This window comes from Penicillium robsamsonii (assembly GCF_028829455.1).
Source record: "Penicillium robsamsonii strain IBT 29466 chromosome Unknown utg000007l_segment0_segment0, whole genome shotgun sequence".
NCBI lineage: Eukaryota > Fungi > Ascomycota > Eurotiomycetes > Eurotiales > Aspergillaceae > Penicillium > Penicillium robsamsonii.
In genome coordinates this window covers 727,989-748,507 of record NW_026643225.1, presented here as the reverse complement: position 1 = coordinate 748,507, position 20,519 = coordinate 727,989, and the positions used below count along the sequence as shown (strand labels likewise).

The 20,519-nt window shown below is 47.6% G+C and overlaps 6 protein-coding genes across 6 annotated transcripts; 3 read left to right on the top strand and 3 right to left on the bottom strand.

The window, feature by feature from the left end:
* Positions 1 to 29: 29 nt before the first annotated feature.
* On the bottom strand, positions 30 to 2,366 carry N7447_010559 (putative arsenite efflux transporter ArsB-like; the record flags this gene model as incomplete). Its single annotated transcript, XM_057234821.1, has 3 exons — positions 30 to 377; positions 464 to 2,229; positions 2,291 to 2,366. 3 exons carry the CDS (start codon positions 2,364 to 2,366, stop codon positions 30 to 32), a joined length of 2,190 nt encoding a protein of 729 aa, XP_057081041.1.
* A 1,375-nt stretch (positions 2,367 to 3,741) lies between these two features.
* N7447_010558 (uncharacterized protein) lies at positions 3,742 to 5,753 on the top strand (the record flags this gene model as incomplete). The annotated part of the gene is made up of 4 exons (XM_057234820.1): positions 3,742 to 3,896; positions 3,956 to 4,092; positions 4,178 to 4,864; positions 4,945 to 5,753. 4 exons carry the CDS (start codon positions 3,742 to 3,744, stop codon positions 5,751 to 5,753), a joined length of 1,788 nt encoding a protein of 595 aa, XP_057081040.1.
* Positions 5,754 to 6,207: 454 nt separating this feature from the next.
* Positions 6,208 to 8,735, top strand: N7447_010557 (putative C6 transcription factor; the record flags this gene model as incomplete). The annotated part of the gene is made up of 7 exons (XM_057234819.1): positions 6,208 to 6,679; positions 6,731 to 7,231; positions 7,272 to 7,464; positions 7,513 to 7,662; positions 7,715 to 8,205; positions 8,276 to 8,485; positions 8,542 to 8,735. 7 exons carry the CDS (start codon positions 6,208 to 6,210, stop codon positions 8,733 to 8,735), a joined length of 2,211 nt encoding a protein of 736 aa, XP_057081039.1.
* A 707-nt stretch (positions 8,736 to 9,442) lies between these two features.
* On the bottom strand, positions 9,443 to 11,413 carry N7447_010556 (PPN1 endopolyphosphatase family protein; the record flags this gene model as incomplete). The annotated part of the gene is made up of 3 exons (XM_057234818.1): positions 9,443 to 11,068; positions 11,127 to 11,213; positions 11,276 to 11,413. The coding sequence occupies 3 exons, from the start codon at positions 11,411 to 11,413 to the stop codon at positions 9,443 to 9,445; spliced, it is 1,851 nt and encodes a 616-aa protein (XP_057081038.1).
* Positions 11,414 to 13,142: 1,729 nt separating this feature from the next.
* N7447_010555 (putative MFS monosaccharide transporter) lies at positions 13,143 to 16,160 on the top strand (the record flags this gene model as incomplete). Its single annotated transcript, XM_057234817.1, has 4 exons — positions 13,143 to 13,286; positions 13,413 to 13,544; positions 13,630 to 14,098; positions 14,167 to 16,160. The coding sequence occupies 4 exons, from the start codon at positions 13,143 to 13,145 to the stop codon at positions 16,158 to 16,160; spliced, it is 2,739 nt and encodes a 912-aa protein (XP_057081037.1).
* Positions 16,161 to 18,763: 2,603 nt separating this feature from the next.
* On the bottom strand, positions 18,764 to 19,435 carry N7447_010554 (uncharacterized protein; the record flags this gene model as incomplete). The annotated part of the gene is made up of 1 exon (XM_057234816.1): positions 18,764 to 19,435. The coding sequence occupies one exon, from the start codon at positions 19,433 to 19,435 to the stop codon at positions 18,764 to 18,766; it is 672 nt and encodes a 223-aa protein (XP_057081036.1).
* Positions 19,436 to 20,519: the final 1,084 nt, after the last annotated feature.

Genomic DNA, 20,519 nt, shown 5'->3' with positions numbered 1-20,519 from the left:
ATCGCAAACAGATATCCGCAACCCACAGATCAAGCGGGCACATATGGCTTATCACTTCTGACAATATACACTTCTCCAACGAGAACTGCACATCCAACCACCATAGAGATAGCAATAATGGGGAGGTTCACACGGGCAAATTCCAGACTGCCGACACGGATGTGCTTTCTTGCCAAGATATCACGCCACAGCAAACCAGCCAGCGAAGCACTAAACGCAGTGCTGAATGCGCCGTAATTGACTCCAAGTGCCATGCTGTAGACAGTAGCCCACCATGTGCGATCGGTGATGGGAACTCCACTGACTTCGTGGATCTTTTGCCATGCTTGGATGACACGCGAAAGGAGAATCGTAGTACCGATGTTTGTGCCAGCAAACTAGTGATCAAAAGGCGAGGAGTTAGCAGATGTAAAGAGAGAGAGAGAGAGCAAGAAAATTGATGAGCCCGTTGCTCAATACTCACATTACACAGAATCACAGACAGGAATCCCATTCCACCGATACTGCCTACTGTCCCGGTCTTTTCTACCCAGTGGTCCCATCCGTACGCGAAAACCGGCACCCAGCCCTTGGTAACAAGGGCCTGCACCAGAATAAACATCGTAAAAGCGAAGGGTACCAGTGCGAAAGGCATGTGGGATACTACGACCGTCATGGTGGGGAATGTCTCCTGTGACCAGCGGTAGAGATCAGCAGCGAGTGACATCAGTGTGCGTGGGCCATTGTTTTGATGGTAGGGATATCCCAGCTTCTCTTCGTCTGTCGTGTCTGTGGTTTGCCTCGAGTCGAGTACCTTGGACGATGTTGCGCGAGTTAGATGTTTGTTGTCCATCGCAACATTGTCTGGTGGCTGTATTGCCGGGAACTTTTCCTTCTCCTCGAGGACAGAGACTGACAATAAATTTCCGCAGTGTGGGTGGATATCCTTTGAGGCGATATCACTATCCGTGCTCTTCAGCGAGATGTCGCCAGCTGTGTGCTCACTACGGTGGCGCAGGCCTGAAGCATCATATTGCTCAGACAGGTCCGACCCCAAAATTTCCGTGCCCATCTTTTCTGACATCGCTTGCTGTTCCTCCCGGTCGCGCATTTCTCGCTCTTCCTCCTTTTTGCGCATTTCTCGCTCTGCATGTGCATCCTCAACCTCCTTTCGACCCTTTGCGGCAATCTCACGGGTGTCGTGGCGATGTAGCCAACCAAACGCGATATCCCAGCAGAACATAACAAAAGCAGCGGGTAATGTGACCCAGAAGACGGGGTTCTCTTTGCCTGATGCATTGATTGCCAGGAGGGTAATAAGTGTTGCGGCCATAATGATTCCCCCGAAAGACGCACCATTTTTGTCTAAGAACGGATTCATGATCTCTTCTAGTGATAGTTGCTTTCCCTCTTTATCGTCGGCATCCTCTTTCTCTTCGGCGGTTCCTCTGGCATTAGGGATGTTGGGGTTCACGGGTGGTTTGTTCTTTTGGTCCTCATTCAGCTCATGCATTGTGATGGAGAGAGGGATGAGGCTTTCATCAGCGAAAATGATATATAGCAGGAACGGGAAAAGAACGATTGCCGTCACAACTACGGGAACAATCATGTTGGCTGTGTAGACAATGAACTTGATCTTGAAAGCGCCAGCAAGGACCAGGTTGGTGGGGTTGGAAGAGACAAGAATCGCGGAGGCGATGTTCGCTATAGCAAACTGGCTGTGGATCCAGGCTCTAGGGTGGACGATATTGCTTGATACACGGGTCATGTATGCGAGGAACGCTGTACCGGACAGAATGATCGGGTCGTTTCCGATGAAGCTGCCCAACCCGAAAAAGAAGACAAAGAGGTAGAAGAATAATCGGTGGCCGACCTTGCCTGCCTTCTGGAGAACCTTAAAGGCTAGGTATCGGATGAGGCCAGAGGCGTCAATCGAGATGGCAATGTATGCGAGTGTGAGGAAGAAGACCATGATATCAATGGGGTTAATGTTACCTGCCCCCACTATTCCATCATGTACCTCTGTTCGGCCAATAGCCGAAATAGCGAGAAGGAAGAGGTCCGCTATTAAAGGTGCCGTAATGAAGTTCAATGGAAAGCGAAGTTTCACAAAAATGGATTGCTTGTCATTGGGTCCAGGGCGAGTCCGGTGAGATATTATGCGCATGGCACTCAATAGGTCCAGAATCCCATTCGTAAGCCATCGAGGCACGTATATGGGGATATGAAATGGGAAAAGGACGATGATATCTGCGCCGCAAAGAAGGAAAAGTAAGTCTCAGTCTCGCATTGTAGGCTTAGTCACACTTACTAGTTATAACAAAAATGATTAGGGTGATGATTGATCGCCAACTTTTGATTTTCGATGTATCGAGTTCGTCGTCCATTTTGAATGTTCGCTATTCTTTCCGAGATTTGATCCAAGAGGCATGCACTGGGTAATAGCTGTGGTCGTCCGGCACCAAGTCAGCCTCTCTATTTTGTTTCAGCCCCAGTCAGGTATGGCATGGTGACAAAATACCGGAGTGCAGAACAAGAGAAATTTGGGTATCAAGATTCAACTCTTGTATTTATTGCAGGCGCATTTCTCTTAACCAACGAGACAACCGCAAATATGACGATCTTAGTTACTCCCTGTTAATCGAAAATCCGTAGAAATTTCGCAAGTTTCTCTCTATCCCATGTGCTTGAATGCCGGAATCAAGAAATTGTCACAAATGCGGAGAAATCGGGTGGACTGCCCCTCATAATCACACCAACGAGTTCAAATGATTCTGACTTGGGCCGGGAAGAGAAATGGGAGACCAGCTGCTAATGAACAATCAAGGTCTGTGAGGCTGTGAAATATCTCCGTGTTTGATGTGGATTTTTGTGGATCAAGTATGCTTTATTAAAGTTGTACTAGAATCCGAAGTAATTAGTTCGATTTTAATGCACCGTTGTCACAGTAAAAGCCGGAGGAGAAATTTTCTGAGGGTCTGAGAGGGGTCTGAGCCTCAACAGAAAAGAGCAACCAAAAAAGGGTAAGACATGCACGGGACACAAGAGGACATTTTGATTAGCTTGCGATTAGCTTGGAATTAGCTGACAAGAAATGCCAATAAGAAAAGTCTGGACTTTTGGCAAGACTCAAACACCCTCCCTGGTCACTTTTTTGGCAAGTTTTGACGTCACTTTAATGTTGCCCGACCCGTGGTTCGGTCAATATCAGTTCCAACCTTTTGGATTATCTCGTGACTTAAGTGAAACATTTCCTACATAGCTTCGGTTGCTCAAATATCGAGAAATCGCCCTGCAGATACAGCCACCGCGCGATATGTACAAGGTTCTCCAACTTGCCAATCAGCGGAGCTGGCAATTGCCCCATCTCGTATTCACGCCCGGGTTGCTGCGCCCGCCCAAACCAACGTCACGGGGCATTTATCGTTCTGAGGTTCGGAGCTTGACAATAAAAGTTCTTCCTGGAGCTACCCAATCCCAGCTAGACTGAGGCTCCAAAATCCGAGATGAGGCTGTTGCTGACGAAATAACTTGCAGCCAGGGTGCGTACCCTATTCGCTTTATTGATCTGATCAAGCTAGGGGGTAGCGCTTCGTGGATAAGACGGCCCGGTGACTCCCTGCTTTCTTTTTCTCTCCATTTCTTATGATACCACGTCGAGCTTCACAAAGTCACTGTCAGTATTAGAGAACATCACCTTAATATATGCATTTTTTGCTGTTTTATCCTAAAGTCACCGTCGCTGGAGGCGGATAACATGCAATGCCGGCAATTCCATTTGTTGCCTCCTTACTAGAGCATGATCTCGTGCATCGCGCTACTTCATCGCCCCCTAACATGACAGCAAGCTCCGCATCTCTCCAGGTTGTTTGCGCTTGGCCGGTTTCCGGTCAATATGGCCCGGGAACCCGAATCCTGTAAGGTTTCCCACAAAGAGATTGGCAGTCTTACCATGATATACTGACATTCATTCCAGATACTATGTCTTGGTTATAGCTTGTGTGTTCGCTCGCAAAGTAGAATGGATTCGGAATGCTTGTCTGGCCGCTGTGTTACTTTTCCCCGCTATCGCGGCTCTTCACGGGATCGTGCTTGCTGTGCTTCATGTTGATGGTGAGTCTAACATCTTTTGCGATGGACTGATGTTTGTCGGCTATTATAACCCATCGAAATGATCAAAGAAACTAATATTCTGTAGGCGCTGTCGATATGGACGTCTACGGGGCGTTCCAGTTGTGTTCAATCGGTATTTTAACTGCCCCAGCGACCGTCAGACTGTCCAGAACCTACTTCAACAACCCTGGCCGTGACATCATATTTCTATGGACAGTCCTTCTCTTGGTTGGGCTAGTGAGCTTGATTGTGGAATTTATGCGCCTCGAACCCATTACTTGCCCACCTGACGACCCGGCAAGCATTTACTGGGCCTTGACAGGGGGCAGGAATGGTGGTTTGTTCACATATGGCTCCAATTGTGGCATTAATTGTTCACCGGACAATGGGCCAGTCTCACCGTTGCGACTAAGCGCAGCTGACAATATCTACGTGATTCCAGTACCTAATGAGCTGACATTTAATGCTACGACGCTTATTGCGGCTGCATGCTGTATCCCTGGCATCTTGTCGTTGGTATCCATGTGGATCAAAATCTTGGACGAGAAGTTTTTAAATGGAAAGCACAAGCAGAAACAAGATGAAATCATCAAGGGGACCAATGGAGCTACCATCAGCCACATGACTGAGATTACCCAAGTTATTAAAAAATGGCTAACTATCATCGGGCTTCCGTTGTTTGCTGCAGCAGTCCTCGCAATTCTCGTCAAAGGCGAGATGAACTTTTGGACTTTGCAAATGAGCTATAAAACAGAGCCTATACAAAGTATTGGTAAGTAGATGCTGTGTCTTATATGACTTTGGCGATTGGAAACGCAAATGGCATAGACTTACTAACAGACGCGTCCTTAGGCCAATGGGCGCCAATTATTGGTACTGCACTCGCTGTAGTGGGATCGCTGTATCTCATTCTGTCCGCAGATATGGACGCCGCGATTATTGAGGATGGACAGCAAGGAGAGCCTATCATCGGAAGATGCACACATTGCGACTGTGCTGTTTCAGACACTGAAACCAGTTCCCGACGAGGCTCTAGAACAACTGTCGAGAGACTGGATGGCGATATTGAAATGCCACCCATACGCCGTCCTACTACCAATACCCAGCCTGATCTAGGAAGACGAAAGGTTGCCCGCATCTTGAATAAAGCAGGCACCCTTATCGCCAACAAAGCCCAAAAGCAAATCGAGAAAGGGGGATTTAATCGCATCGCGAAAACAACTTACCCCATAACCCCAGGAGAACAATATAAAAACTCAAAACTCCAAGATCAGATGGCCCATTACCAAAGGTCATCCACACCAGATCACCGATCAAGAGCTGGAAGTTTCATAAGCAACAGTGGCTCCGTGGATAATGGCGAAGGCAGCTCGGGGTCCCGGAGTCCGACACGGCATTCAGTGCCTACTCCAACTGTCTTGCGGCCAACACCCGGCAAAGCCCACTCAAATTCGCTCCCAGGTGAAGGGGTACTGAGGACACCAACCTTGCAGTGCTCTCCCGCGCTCGCCTCTGGGGGGTGGCCACAGCTGAGGCTGTTCGGTACAACTCCAATCTCGCGAAGTAGAGCACCATCGACTTCTGAGATCAGCCCCACAGCTTCATCGCCGGGGCCTCAGTTTCCGCCAAAGATAGTAATATCCCGTGATGAAGATAGTTGATTGATTTGTGTATGGTGTTTTGGGGCTCCGATGTTTCCCATGGCGCCTGGTTTGCTGGACATGGCTAGTCCGATTTACGATTCCATGAACTTATTATGTCTAGGGTAGATATTTTGTTGGATTAACTATGGTGTATTTATACAGATTGCTTCATATCACGGCATATTCATGACGAAAGCGTTATCCCCTTACCGCTTTCACGGTCTTTTCCAATATTTCCCTTACACCGAAGTCCAGAAATACTCAGAATCATACATCGCAAGCTATGGCCGAAGAGAAGAGAAGTATCCCGTAGATTTGAAAATATATCCACCAAATTCGAGATAATGATTAGATCCACTGTCGATATCCTCCACACTCCGGCAACACCGGATACCTACCCGGTCTATCCCCGCCCGACACAACCCCAGAAACAGTCACATCCCGGCAACCCCTGATCATATGATACTATCAAATGGCATCAAATTCACCGGATATTGAAACACCTAGCGGGCGGCCCCCCAAACGGCGCCGTGTAGCCATCGCCTGTGATGCGTGCCGAACCCGCAAATCTCGATGTGACGGCAAGCGGCCCAGCTGCTCGTTATGTCAGGATTTAGGCTTTGAATGTGTTTACACTCCGCCACCAACAGCCGCTAACGTTATCGTGCAGAAGGACTATCTGCATGGGCTTGAAGATAGGGTAAAGAGGCTTGAGGAGTCGTTTGGAGCTGTGAGGGGTGATTTAGACGGGCTGTTTAAAAGAGTTGATCGTGGGCCCGAAAGGGGCAGAGACAGGGAGTCCGCTATTTCCGGTCGAAATGCTAGTGAGAATCATAATGAGATGAGAATTGCTGCACCGATGCCTGGTTTGATTGGGACGGAGGATTCAGTGGATGGTATGGGTGCGGTGATTTTTGCTGATGAGGAGGATTCTGGGTTCTTTGGTAAGTGAATCTGCTCGATAAGGGAGTTCTAGATTGCTAATGACTTAACAGGCCCTTCTTCAAATATTGCATTTCTTCGACATTTGTCGGGTGCTATTGTCCAACCAGGGTATTTCCCTTCACCTAGCGCTGCTGAAGGTGGCTTCGTGAATGCATCGAGGCCATCATCACCACTACGCCAGACAGGTCAAGATCAGCGCATCCAAGTGAACATTTTTGCTCTACCACCGCAGGCAAACACTTTGGAGCTCATCGAACGTTATTTCTCTAACACGGGCTTATTATTTCCTTACATATACCCACCCGTGTTCCAGGACACATATCACCAGGTGACAAGGGAGAACTTCAGTCGGGTACGGAGAACCTGGCTTGGTCTGTTGAATATGGTTCTGGCTATGGCTACTATCACTGCAATTCCTGGAAGTGCGAGCGCAGATGCTCGGATCGAAGAATCGGATGTCTTCTATCAGCGTGGCCTTGGCTTATGTGGGAGCGAAATCTTGCGAGGGACGACCCTAGAAGTGGGCAAGTGGCCCTCGACTCTTGCTGTTTGTTCTTCTTTTTGAGATGTCGTCCTGACTGTGTTTCCTAGTTCAATATTTGCTTCTAATGGGTCAATACCTACAAGGAACGCAAAAGTCAATACAAGCATGGACCGTCCACGGGTTGGCTGTCAAAGCCGCTCTTCAGCTCGGATTACATTCGCGGCATGCGTCTAAAGTATTTTCCCCGATTGAGCAAGAGATGCGAAAGCGGACTTGGTACGGTTGTGTGGTTTTAGACCGGTAAGTGGGTGAATCTGCACATACGCAGAACATATGTTGACAATATAGAACTCTGAGTATGACTTTTGGCAGACCAGCAGCTATTCCAGATAGCTACGTCAAGCTCGAGCTGCCCACCAAACGGGAATTTGAAAATTCAACAGGACTTGTTGATGACGAGACAGCGGCCTTGAGCGTTGCGTTCTTCAACTCGACAATGTAAGTGGTTGAGCTGACACCCATAGAACTTCGGTTTTCTGACATATACAAGTGGACTCTATAAGCAGCTTTGGAACATTCTAGAGCTTCTCTACGGCCAAAACATCGGCTGCGATGGTCCATTACCAGTCAGCGAAACCGTGGCCCATATCTTCAGCTTGGAACAACATTTGTTCTCCTGGGAACGGTCGCTCATCCATCCACTACAACTTATATCGTCAGCTAGCATCGATGAGCTGCCTCATGATCAGATGTCATCTAATTCCCAATATCTCTCGTTGAGGTTTCAAGTTATCTTGACCTTGAGATATCTTAACCTTCGAGTCTTGCTCCATCGCCCAATACTGGTCAAATTCATCACAGCAAGCAGGTCCCCTGATCGCGACCCTCAAGATATGAGATTGTTGCAGCAGATCGGTATCAATAGCTTGCAGATATGCGCAGATTCCGCGATGGAGATTATTGATATCGTACACCGGGTAGTATCAGAACCTGGATGGAAGCGCAACCTCTTGGGAGCTTGGTGGTTCTCGTTATATTACAGTATTCCCCCCCCCCCCCCCCCCCCCACCCGTTCCTCGCTCTGGGGTTTTGCATGCTGACAGTTTCTAAGCTTTTAACGCGGCACTGGTCCTCATCGGAGTGGGCTGGGTCTACCGTGATACCAGCCTAACAAACTCCTCAATGACAGACCAAGCAAGCAAAGCCAGACAGTACCCTGGTCGTGCAGTAGCAGCACTTTCCAGGCTTGATGAAGGAAATCGATTGATTGATCGATGTCGGTATTACTTGGAACAGTTCAGCAAGGTCTTGAACGATTTTGGTCAGTCTCCTTTCTTCTTCGTGTTGCTAGGATGATACTAACATCGGTCTATCCAGAAACAAACTTCGATGCCTCGACTACAGCCCTTCCAGCTCTTCATGCTACTCGAGCAGGCCTCGCAGGGGACGACTTCAGTCTCTCGCCATTTGGCATGGAGCTTGGTGAGTTTATGATGGATGGGGATCTTGTCGCGATGATCGATCGTCAGGGACTTCTTCCCGCAGATCCTAATTCTGCCTTTGCTACTTGATCCCTAATTGTGACAATTGTACCTATATCAAAATTAGATCCCATGGTAGCTGGTATCGCTACGATTCTCCTCGGCCTATTCTGGCCAGGCACCTGGTATATTCATAAGGCCGCCCTGTACGGTTATCAGGGTGGTGATTCCAATACAATCATAACCCAATGTAGAAAGCATACCTAGTGTAAGATTTTTGGGAAAGTAGAAGAAGCTAAAATGTATGGCTGTTGAGTGGTAACTGATTGAAATCCAAATATCAAGGTTAATCTCCATTATATATAACTAACTAGTGACTCCCAAACTAAACTCGCGGTTAGAATCTTTTTTGTTAACCTTTGAAAATTGACCACTCTCTATCTAAAATACATTCTGAGATACTTTATATAAAGGTAATCAACATGAAAAAAATTAAAAAATATGTTACTCCTAAATTTATTGAGAGAAAGTTTTCAAAGTTGGTCAGTTTTGGTGGGCAAATGGCGAGTGGGAAAGGACTTAATAACCCCTAGGGTATGATATAGCAGCGAACTGACTGTCATCGCCACTCTCTCCCTGCAAAACGCATACTAAGGATTCAGACTTAGACTATGGCAAAAGTAGGGATAGAAAGTAAAGGCGCTTCGAGGGCAAATATTATCAAAATTAGCTTTGGTACTGATCACTGTCCAGAAATAGATGTATCAACTACCAGATAACCACGCATGACTGACTCTTCAAGACTCAAGCTCCTTTCTCCGCTCAAGTTTAGCCTGATGTGCCATCTTTGAGAACAGTGTCGCCATTCCAGCATGGTCGCAATCAATATGAGGCTCCTTCTCTAGCAAGATATCACCCTCCTGTCCATCACGCTTGGAGAGGTCGAAAGCCTTCGGCTTGTCACAGTTATACTGTGCATTAGCGGCGCGAAGAAGACATATCTCATTTTTCATGCAGTCGTCAGTGCAGCTCTCGACTTCGAACCCGCGAACACGTCTCGCCCAATAATCTTGGAAAATGCTCGGATCGCGTTCCATGGCGACGGTGACGTTGTGCCAGAAAGCCGGACTAATTTCGGCCTTTGGATCGGTAAGCGGAGGTGAGATCTTGGAACCGTAGTCTGCTTTGGCGGAGTAATAGGGCACCCATTTTGGTTTTGTCTGGAAGGATGGGTCGCTAATGTTGGCAATGTACTGGGTGTAATCCAGGACGCCGAACGTGACCGGATCAACCTCGTAGACGCGGAAAGAGGGTGAGCCTTCCATTGGGGTCACCGCTGGGGCGATATAACCCATTGCAGTGGCTGTGTTCCAGTCTCGGTTGTTGTAGTCGGAGTATGCGACCTGGAATCCATCCCTGTGCGTATGACCATAGAATAGTCCTGCAATGGTGGCATCGTAGCGCTGCACGATCTGGTCAAAGTATTCCGAATGGTCGCGGAAGTGATCTGGCACGCCGGATGGGATGTGAGAGATCAACCATGCGCGCTGGCCCGCGTCCTCGGCAGCCTGCAGTTCCTTGATGAGCCATTCAAATTGTCCGCGCGGGTCCTTCTCCATTGGCTCCTGGTACATATAGAAGTTGTATATGTAGTAGAAGATGCTGTTGTAAGAGATGATGCGTAGATTGCTATCGGGGTGAACGGCTGAGTACGAGGCAAATTGATCCGCAAATTTGACTGAAGCAACACCCGTGAGCCCATACCAATCTTCTGCGAGAGCATCGTATGCCCATTGGGGATCGGCTTCATGTGAGGCACCCGCAGGAACGAGGTTGAGTGGTGCGGTGTCATGGTTTCCTATCGCAGCGTACACAGTGCCGATATCCTTTTCCATTGCACTGTACGTGGCATTGAGCCCCTTTACAACTGCAGCCTTGTCGGCCAACCAGACATCGTGGGGTATCACGTCGCCGGTATAAATGGAGAACTCCGGGTTAATGTCTGCGATAGCATTATGCAAGCTCTCCTGAAGTGTTTGTGGTGGGTCACACTTTGTGTTTCCAAATGGTCCACATGGATGTTCTGTCTTCCCCGGTGCATCTTCATCTGTATATGATCTGCAACAGACAGGCTTAGAACACTCATAGTTGGATCCCGGCTCGTAGAGAAGGTCCACGTGTGTATCGCTGAAATGGACGATCTTGAGCGGGGCCTTGCCGCTAGGTGGCGGCCTCACAGTCTTTGGCTTGGGTGAAGGGAACGTCAGACTGTAGGGATGAACCTCAGGGTATTTGCAGAGCCCGACCAAACTAGCGCACAGTGTCTTGGAGGCGTCAGAATTAAGGTGTAAAGCATTGAAAGCCTCATGCAGCGCAGGTCCTTCCAATTCGATAATTCCGGTGCAGACATCTGGGTCCTCAGCCTGTATACTTATGATTAACGGAATCAAACTACTAAGCTCACTGGAATCGCTAACATACCCCGCTGATCTTGCACAATCCGGTGAACACATCGGTCATGAACTTCTCACCAAGTCCTGCGGTAACTTTGATAGTACCGAGGAGAACCTGTAGAATTGGATAGAGTGAGCTAAAGACCTTAGTAATGGAAGTGCCGAGCATAATCATACCTGGCAAGAACCACAGGTCACTGCATTCTTGAGGTCCTCCCAGATAGAAGCGATGGACTTCTCAACTTGAGTCTCGGCTTGTACACCCTGGAGAGATGCCGAAAGCCCGTACGCCAGCAGCAAGGTGTTAAGTCTCATCTTGAGGATTGACTAGACGAAACGGCTGATTGATGTAAAATTGTGGGCAGTCAACATCTTAAATGTGATGAGCCAAGAGCACCGGGTCAGACCGTTCCCGTACTTTGCCAATTATGTTGTAGAAGGTGATCCTACGGCTCGCTTAAAGGAATTGAACTAAGGACCTGCAGCTTACCCACCTAGTGAAGATTGTTTTCAGTTCCGACATTACCTTGGGACACTTTTTTTTACCATGTGATAAGCAGTAGAGTAGTATTCAGTATTTCCCTCGATGTGCGTACGTTGTAGTCGGTACATTTATTCATTATGTACAAAGCATATACGAGCGGGGACAAAGCTACAATAAAATGCATAGCGGGGATTAATGCCCGATCGTTCGAGAGGGGTTCTCGCAACTACATACTGAAATAAGAAATCCAGCCAAGGAGCTAGCGGATAGTTCCTTGCAACGTTGCGAAGCCGCTGATCTCAGGGGCTGATGATGATACGCCGCTGAGGTCCACTAGGGATGTTCGCATATACCCGGGAACTTGCGACCTTGAAATAGGAGTGTTCAAATGAAACTGTAGTAGATTATACAGTATATACAACATAGGTAACTTTCTAAGGCTTAGAATCAAAAGCTTACCTAAATTTAGGTATGAATAACACTCAATCAGTGACAGTGAAGATCATAATTGGATGCGCCGGTCCAAATACATGCCAAGCTTAGTGCCTGCAGGATTCGCGGTGGATAACTTATTCTGTGCGGGCATAGGGGACTGATTGGTTCCGGAGAATTGCATGTTGATCTGGGGTAGAAGATCAATATCCATGCTTATGTTTGCTTGGATGTACGGAGCAAGGGAGCTGCAGCTTTTGACCTGATGTATCACACTAAAAATTGGCGGATAGATCGCCGTCGATCGCAAATATCTCAAACCAGGTCTCACATAGTTCTACTAAATCCCTCTGCGCAGGCTCACATCAAGCAGACGCAATACTGTGCTCACAAAGTATATTGCAATGAAACTTTCGAGCTCGACAATATAGAACGAGTCACGTGAAAAGATCACGGTCGATGAATTGCCTATATAGGCGCGGAGCAGCACAACCCCTGACAGAGCTCGCACAAGTATGCAAATGAGTGGTCACAATATCTAATCCGCATAATTACACATCCCAAGCCTTGACCTGGATTACCCTGTGGGCTGTGGTGGGTTAGCTTTCGTCGGTGTTCATTGGGTGATAAAGTGTGGGGATTTTTATTATGACCAAATTCCTGAACAGTATTTGGTTGGGTCCACGAGTGTGTGTATTATAAGTTAGACACGAAGTAACTGGCAGCTTCAAAAGAAAAACTGTCAGAGAGAAAAGGCGGCAAGGCAAAAAACCTTGAAAGGCCTAAAACTGGGGTAAAACGATTTTATTTTTCTCCCCACATTCCATTTGACATCAACCTATTTTTTTCCCTTCCCCCTTTCCTCTTCCTCAACTCCTCCAAATATCAACACGCCGGTCCCCCGTTTCTCTCCCGGTCCTTACCCCCGGATTCGGACTCCGTCGGGAAACGAGACGATGAAGTCTCCGCACACACGCCATTTCAGCCCGCCTACCGCGATTTTACACTAGAATCTGAAGACCGCAATCGTCTCCGCTATTGTGCGCTACACTTGGGATTGTTAGAACTGGACTGTCGAGCTCGACTGTCGAGCTGGACTGTCCGCTGGGGCAGTCCACCACCTTTGTCATGAAGGGTCGTCAACAACCTACGCTAGGTGTTTCGATCACCTTTTTCACCATCGCCACTGTCTTCGTCGCCCTCCGCTTCATTTCGCGAATATTTGTGGTCAGGAAAATTGGGTTACACGACTGGTTGATGTTGGTCGCATGGGTAGGATCCCTCGCCTTGATCCCTGCATGTACCCGGTGATGTAGCGAGAACGGACTCGATCTATTCACGAATCGGGCACATGATTGAAACCTCGTGTTCAAGCTCGGAGGCTAACCAATCTAACAGCTAATTGATTTTGGCTTTTCCTTCTCGCTATTCTTTGCGGTTCAGAAAGGTCTTGGCCTCCATTCGAGTGACATCAACCCTAAAGATGCACTCGCTTTTAATAAGGCCAATTATGCGTTCACGGTCCTCTATGTCAGTTTCAACGGTACTTTGTTACTGCCTTTTTTTTTAACTCCGCAGGACAATAAAAAACAATCGCATGCTGACAACCACCTAGAATCCGGCGTTAATGGCCGTCAAGACCTCGATCCTTGTCTTCTACCTGACCTTAACGCGCAATCAGAAGGTTTTCCGATTTGCAAACTATGTCACTATCTTTGTAGTGAACGCAGCGGGCTTTGCATTGACATTCGTTAATATTTTCCAATGTAATCCTGTCGGCGCAGTATTCCTTTCCGACGTCCCGGCTCATGCGAATTGCACCGACATTGTCACCTTGTACCTTTCCTCATCTCCGGTGAATATTATTACGGACATTGCCATCCTATTACTTCCGATGCCACTTTTGACAAAAATGCGCCTACCTTTCAAACAAAAGATCATTTTGGTGATCACTTTCTCCTTTGGTTTCTTTGTGGCGGTCGTCGATGTGGTTCGAATTGCCTTTCTTCAACAAGCTGCTATTTCTCGTTCGCTGGAGGTCAAGTCGATTCATATTCAAAACATCGGAGGGGTGGATTTCAGTTGTACGACTCGCTCATCTCCCATATTTGAAACTAGCGTGTCAATTGAGCTAACAACGAGGGTTTCACAGGGTATGCGTCGCTATCTTTCATGTGGTCTGTTGTCGAAGTCAACCTATCCATCATTTGCGGTTGTGTTCCAAGTCTCAAACCTCTCGTCACTCGTCTTGTTCCAAAGTTGATTAGAGACACAAATGATGATACATCAGCTTCTTCGCCTCATGGACTCTCCGTAGGCGCAGCAGGGGGAAGTCAAGTTGCAGTGCCACCTCCAGCTGCAGTCCCGGGTTTGCCAGAATCCCCATTGCCATTGTCATCTGACAACGAAGGAAACGAGCGTCTACAGAACCAAGGTAGTGTCTCTGGTGGCCAGTCTAACTCGGAGCCCATTGGTATATTGGATTTCCTGGGTCACCCGGAAACAGCACCTCAAGATACAGAGGGAGGAACCCAAACACATACTAGCGCGTCTTATGCACCAGACATCACGTTCTTCGATTTTGTGAACATGAAGAACCCGGAAAGTATGCTAAAGCTAAACAACAGAGAGTCAATTGCGCCAATTGCATTGACCACACTACTATTCTTCCTCTGGGGTTTTGCATACGGCTTCCTTGATATTCTGAATTCTCAATTCCAGACTATTGTCCATTTAGGTCCATGGCATTCTTTGGGTCTTCATGCCGCGTACTTTGGTGGATACGTGATTGGCCCCCTGCTGGTTGGTCGGCCCGTCTTGAAAATCTGGGGCTTCAAGGCCACCTTCATCACTGGACTTTGTATCTATGCTTGTGGTACCCTCATATTTTGGCCTTCGGCTGTTCTAACGTCGACGCCTGCGTTCATTTTGTCAAATTTCATTGTCGGTTTGGGTCTAGCAGTTTTGGAGACTGCGGCAAATCCGTTCATTGCGCTATGTGGACCGCTTGAGAATTCCGAGATCAGACTCAATATTTCACAAGGCGTGCAAGCTGTGGGAAGCGTCGTATCGCCGCTCCTGGCGAAACGAGTTCTCTTCAAGGATGTTCAGGATGTCGCATCGTTGGTTGACGTACAATGGGCATATCTTGGCATCGCTCTATTCGATGTGCTGTTGGCCTTGGCCTTCTATTATTTACCAATACCCGAAGCGTCAGATGAAGATCTGGAAGAACTAGCAAATCGCCGCCGAGAAGACAATATGACCAAAGTAATCGGCATTCCGGTCGTTTGGCTGACTCTCGGCCTGGGAATCTGGTCTCAATTTTTCTACGTGGCTGGACAAGAAGTCCTCGCGACATCTCTCCGTCGTTTAGTCATTACCGCTCGTCCAGATTCCTCACTCGGACCATTCGATTTCCTAACCATCGGACACAGCATTTTTGCTGTAGGGCGCTTTCTCGCCGCATTTGCGCAGTGGTTCCTGAAACCGCGCTGGATTCTGATGGTCAGCTACATCGGCATGATCGTTTGCTCCGTTCTTTGTATGAAAACAAGCGGCTCAGCAGCAATCGTCATGGCAATGCTGCTCTACCTATTCGAGAGTGGCGCATTCAGCATTATTTTCGCCATCTCCCTACGCGGCACAGCCCAACATACGAAAACCGCCGCTGTCCTCATGACGATGGCGATCAGCGGCGGCACCTTTTTCCCGTTTGCCGACTACGCGGCATACCTCGCACACGGCGAGTCATATTCCTTCTGCGTTATAATCGCGCTCTTTTGCGCCGGTGCTATCTTCCCCATCTACCTCAACCTTGTACCCGCCGTGAAAAAGCAAGTTGACCCTGTTCCAAATGAGTATCTCCGCCGACATCGCCGCCGAACACGGACCTCGGTTGACGCCATGCGTCGCGAAAAAGACAACCCTTCTATCGGTGGTGTTCTTTCACGCCCACGTAGTCTGGCCTCCAATCCGGATCACCTACCGGATCTTCTGCTCCCGGAAGAAGTTCACCAAAACGCGCTGGCTCGTGATCTGTCGAGGGCTCAATCGACCTCCAGCTCTAGCTCGCGTGTCAAGCCGAGTTCATCCCGCAATTCAGTCTCCAACCAAATGTTCCCCACCAGAACCAACGATTCCTGACGCTTGCTGAGCAAGTCTTATTACTGTCTTTGCCTCTTTCCCTTCGTCTCACACCTCACAGCACCTGCGAACACTTTAGATACCCTTCGCTTTTTCTTTTCTTTTTCGGATCTGTGACAATATTTTGTCACGTATAGTCTCTGTGCATATTTTGGGTGGCGAACCTTTTGTCTCATTTTTCATTTTGCAGCATTTCAGCGAGGGCGTTTTGACCAAAAAGCTTTTCGGGTACTCTCTTGGCTTAATTTTTGGTTTTACTACTTAATGACATTCAACCAATCTCATCGAGGTTGGCTTCTGGTCGGAATCAGTTATTCTAATATGTAACTTCCATCTAGTTGATTCTCGGGTATGTATGCATACCCTATTCACCGGTATGTCGTGATCATCGCCAATCACCTGTGGACAACTGCAGCTACACCCTGGTTAAGGGGGGTTATGTTGAATATCCGATTTTAGAAGAGGAAATCGAAGATCAGAGCAAATCAGGTGGACTAGCTAGGTGAGTGTCACGATACCTGGTTCTAGTTATCTATTGTACTTCCTTCGATAGTTTTATTCACAACAGCGCAAGCCCTCTGGCTTATGTTGAACTGCGTCTTTCGATTTGCTCGGGGGTATTTATGTTACTACTCTTGAGCTCACTACTCTTTTCTTCATCCTAGTCTGCCCAATAACAACTTGCCGAATGTGAGTATAACGGCTGAGATTATCGCCATCCCGACAATTATTTTCTTCGGCGCCATGTTTTTCATTGCGCGGAGTTCTCATCTCCCTACCGCGGCTGAAAAATTACTTTGTATTGCTATTGTTGATAGTATATCCTGTGGGTTGATCGGACTGCCCCTCTCACTATACTTTCAGAGGGTCGATGGTTTATCTTGACGGAGGACTTGATTGGATAGAGGAGTTTGCCTATATACCTTGGTAGTCATATCTGGTTGGATCATGTCGATTTATCCAAAATAGCCTTAGATGTAACTTGAGAGGTCCCACGATGATAGATGATGGCATTATTGACTAGTGCTTATACACAGGACTTCCTCTTTTCTACTTTCTCTTCCTTATTTGTACTAGTTTTATTTTTAATAGATATGCACACCCTTCTTTTTGTTCGAAGACGGCTCGTCACAGGATCTCCAAATTAGGGTCTGGTAATATGGCGGAAATACCAAGATGTGCCAAATATCGGTATTTCTTTTTCCTTTTTTTTTATGTCAATTTTTGCTTTTTTAAAAAGAAAACCAGAAAGGAAATCCACTCGGAAACGCGGGATAAGACCCTAACTAAAACAATAAGTACGCAAGACCCAGAGCCTCCGATCGCCAGATCGAAAAATGGAGATCTGGGAGAATTTTCTTCTGATAGACACCAGTCATAGGCCGTGAAAAAAGGATTCCGCAGGGGGGCAAAGCTAGCGGAGAAAGCGTCGAACTAAACCAACTAAAAAACCTATAAGAAGGCTAAAAACCCTAAAATCCCTAAGAAGGCGCGTGGAAGAACCAGCTAGCGTCCCCGGTCTCAGCTACGCCACGAGATTGTTTACAAGGACTCGTCTAATAGGCTAATATAGTGGACAATCTACGATGTACGGAGTACAGCTTCCAAGTTAAACCCTGGGTTTTAACCGAATTTGTTTTAGGAGACTTTTAATCATTTCGGAGTAGATCGGCGATCAGCTTTGGGCAGTCAGATCCTTTATACATACTATATAACGATCGTCTCTTATTTCTTTGGAAACTACCATCAAAAATTGTCCATACGTAAAGTGTGGCATTTGATATTCACAAGTTTCCCTATAAGAGGAAATTCCAAACGCCCAAGGGGCAGTCACCAGCGGTAACCGCTCAGATTGGAGGCCACAGCCGAATCGTAAACCAGTGGGGTTGCCGAACAGTGGTTCATCGACTGTGGAAAGTCCATTCGGTGGAATTGTCGATGAGCTTTTTTTTTACTCTCCACTGAACCAAGATTGGGTGAACCTGATGTGTAGTTTTCCCGAAATATATGAAATATATGAAATACACCCTATTCCGTTAAAACCGAACCATTACAATCGGATTTTAGGGGTAAGTTTGATTTTGATTTATTTTGGCTTTTTTTCCCATGTCGAAGGCGCAATAATTGTCCCCATTTTCTGTCTCTTTTTGCACCTTTTGCCTCCGAGATCATCCCGTAACCTCGGATGGCTTGAGTTGTTCCCATAACCGCTAGTAGAGAGAGAATTGACTTGTGGATTGAGTGTGTATATAGATGCAATACGCAATATCTATCCATCCGATCTAATAAAATCCGGATAGGACGAAGAAACTCCCCCGCCCCCGCCGGATGAAACTCGTAGCACAAGTCGCCTATGACTAAAGGTGATGTTTTGCGCAGAAGCCAACACCCATATCCCAATGTACAGAATCCCCATATATTACTGCTGGTGACCAAAATAAAAAGTCGCTGGACAAAGAACCAAGGAAAGAAACAAGAAACAAGATCGCTAGATGTGAAATCCCAAAACCAAAATGACGCTCTCATGGACGCCATGTCGCCGACTTGATGTGAAAATACAGAGAGCCAGAGCCAAAAGAACAATCCGCGAGGAACAAATCATTTCAGCCACGCGAACTCCGCGGCCGTGAGTTCTGTGAGAACGAGTCGTGCATGATATCCGGCGCCCGGGGACCAACCATCCAATCCTCCATAGCGAGCCATTCACTCCAGCTGCGCTCTGCAGCCTCGATCTCGGAATCGAGAGCTCCCTGCAGAGGACGCAGGAACGGAATGGTCTCCAGCGGAGACATGTCGTAGTCTTTTTTCACGGAGGCCCAGCCGCCACTCTTTGCGGCGAACAGATAATTGCGGCGTTCTTGATCGTGCATGGATCCCACACCGCTACCCCAATCGTCACCGAAAAAGCCATGCAGCACGCCTGGGAAGTCCATGCCTGTTGCGACTAGCCGACGGATGTAGGGAATCAATGAGATGGAGGGCGGGCTTGGGGGTTGTGTGCCCGGTGGTGGGATGTCGCTGGCGGCGGAAGATGGAGATGGCGAAGTTGAATTGAAGACTGGGTTCGGTTGGTGCTGGAAGGGGAGTCGGATGTTTAAGAATGCGGAAAGAGCCTGGACGGGAACGCTGTGTTGGGCGTGATCTAGGAAGTAGCGTTGACAGCTTTGATAGTGCGGGTACCATTCAAAGATATCGAAGTTTTCGTCTGGTCTTCCGGGTGAGGCGCCCGCTAGACCGATCATGGTGGCCGGGTCGAATTGTGGATGAGAGTTCATGGATGGGTGTGGTGAAGGAGAGGGCGAACAGGATGTTGAAGTTGACGTTGAGGTTTGTAGTCTTGGAGGATCTACTTGTCTATTTTTTTTCCGGTGCTTCTCTTAGTTCGTGTTCTCTCTCTTTTTTTTTTTTTTTGACTCTGTTCAGGGCTGCGCCTCTTTTCCCGAGTGCAGTGGGGTCGAATTGCGGCCCCAAAGTAAGTGAACTGGAGGGGTAGTTGGGATGAAAGGTAGATTGGGGAGGGATTGTTTACTTGGAAAAAATATCCCTACCTCGACGGACTAGGAGAGATACTCGGTGTCGTGAAGGGGAGGTCGGGGATGATGGGGGTGCAGAACGGAACAGATCTCTGATGGTCCTGAGTCCACCGCGAGGTTGGGGCTTGTTGATGGACATTTGTTAGGGGACCATCTAGGATATGCAGTGAGAGATTGGGGGAGAGGGGGATGTTCAACACGGAATACCCATGTATATTATGTATGAAGGAAAAGAACCGTAGACATACAAGTAAGTTCCAATCGAGAGAGAAAGAGGAAAAGGGAAAGAGAGAGGGAAACCAAAGTGAAACCCGAACCCAAAGAGAAAAAAAAAAGCTATGTTCTGGAACGTTCATAGAAGAGAAATGGGGTACTAATAAGACAAGTTTAACGTGTGTATACGGAGGATTTCTGAATCGGATCCATCGACGACGGGTCTATCCGGTCAGGCCAATCATTCTGAGATCTGCTTGACCACGGGTCGACTGTGGATATCGATCTAGGGCAAACTTTGGTATATTAATACGTTTTATATTACAATTTACAGTCGGGACTTACTATCGATTATGGCTCCTTTATTACATCAACTTAGCACTCTTGTCTTACTGGCCTGGATTAATATGACATGCTAATAATACCCTCCTTTTGGTAAAAGGCTCATGACATAGCATCAAATCATAACTGGATCGGAACATATCAGAAATGAGAAAAAAGGGGGCCCTCTTAAGACTGGGACCTCCTGGATTGTGTTCAACCAATCTAAGCCCGGGCCTACTCGCTGCAAGGTGCCTAGTCATGATTGGAATATTAGTCGAGAATGTCAGCC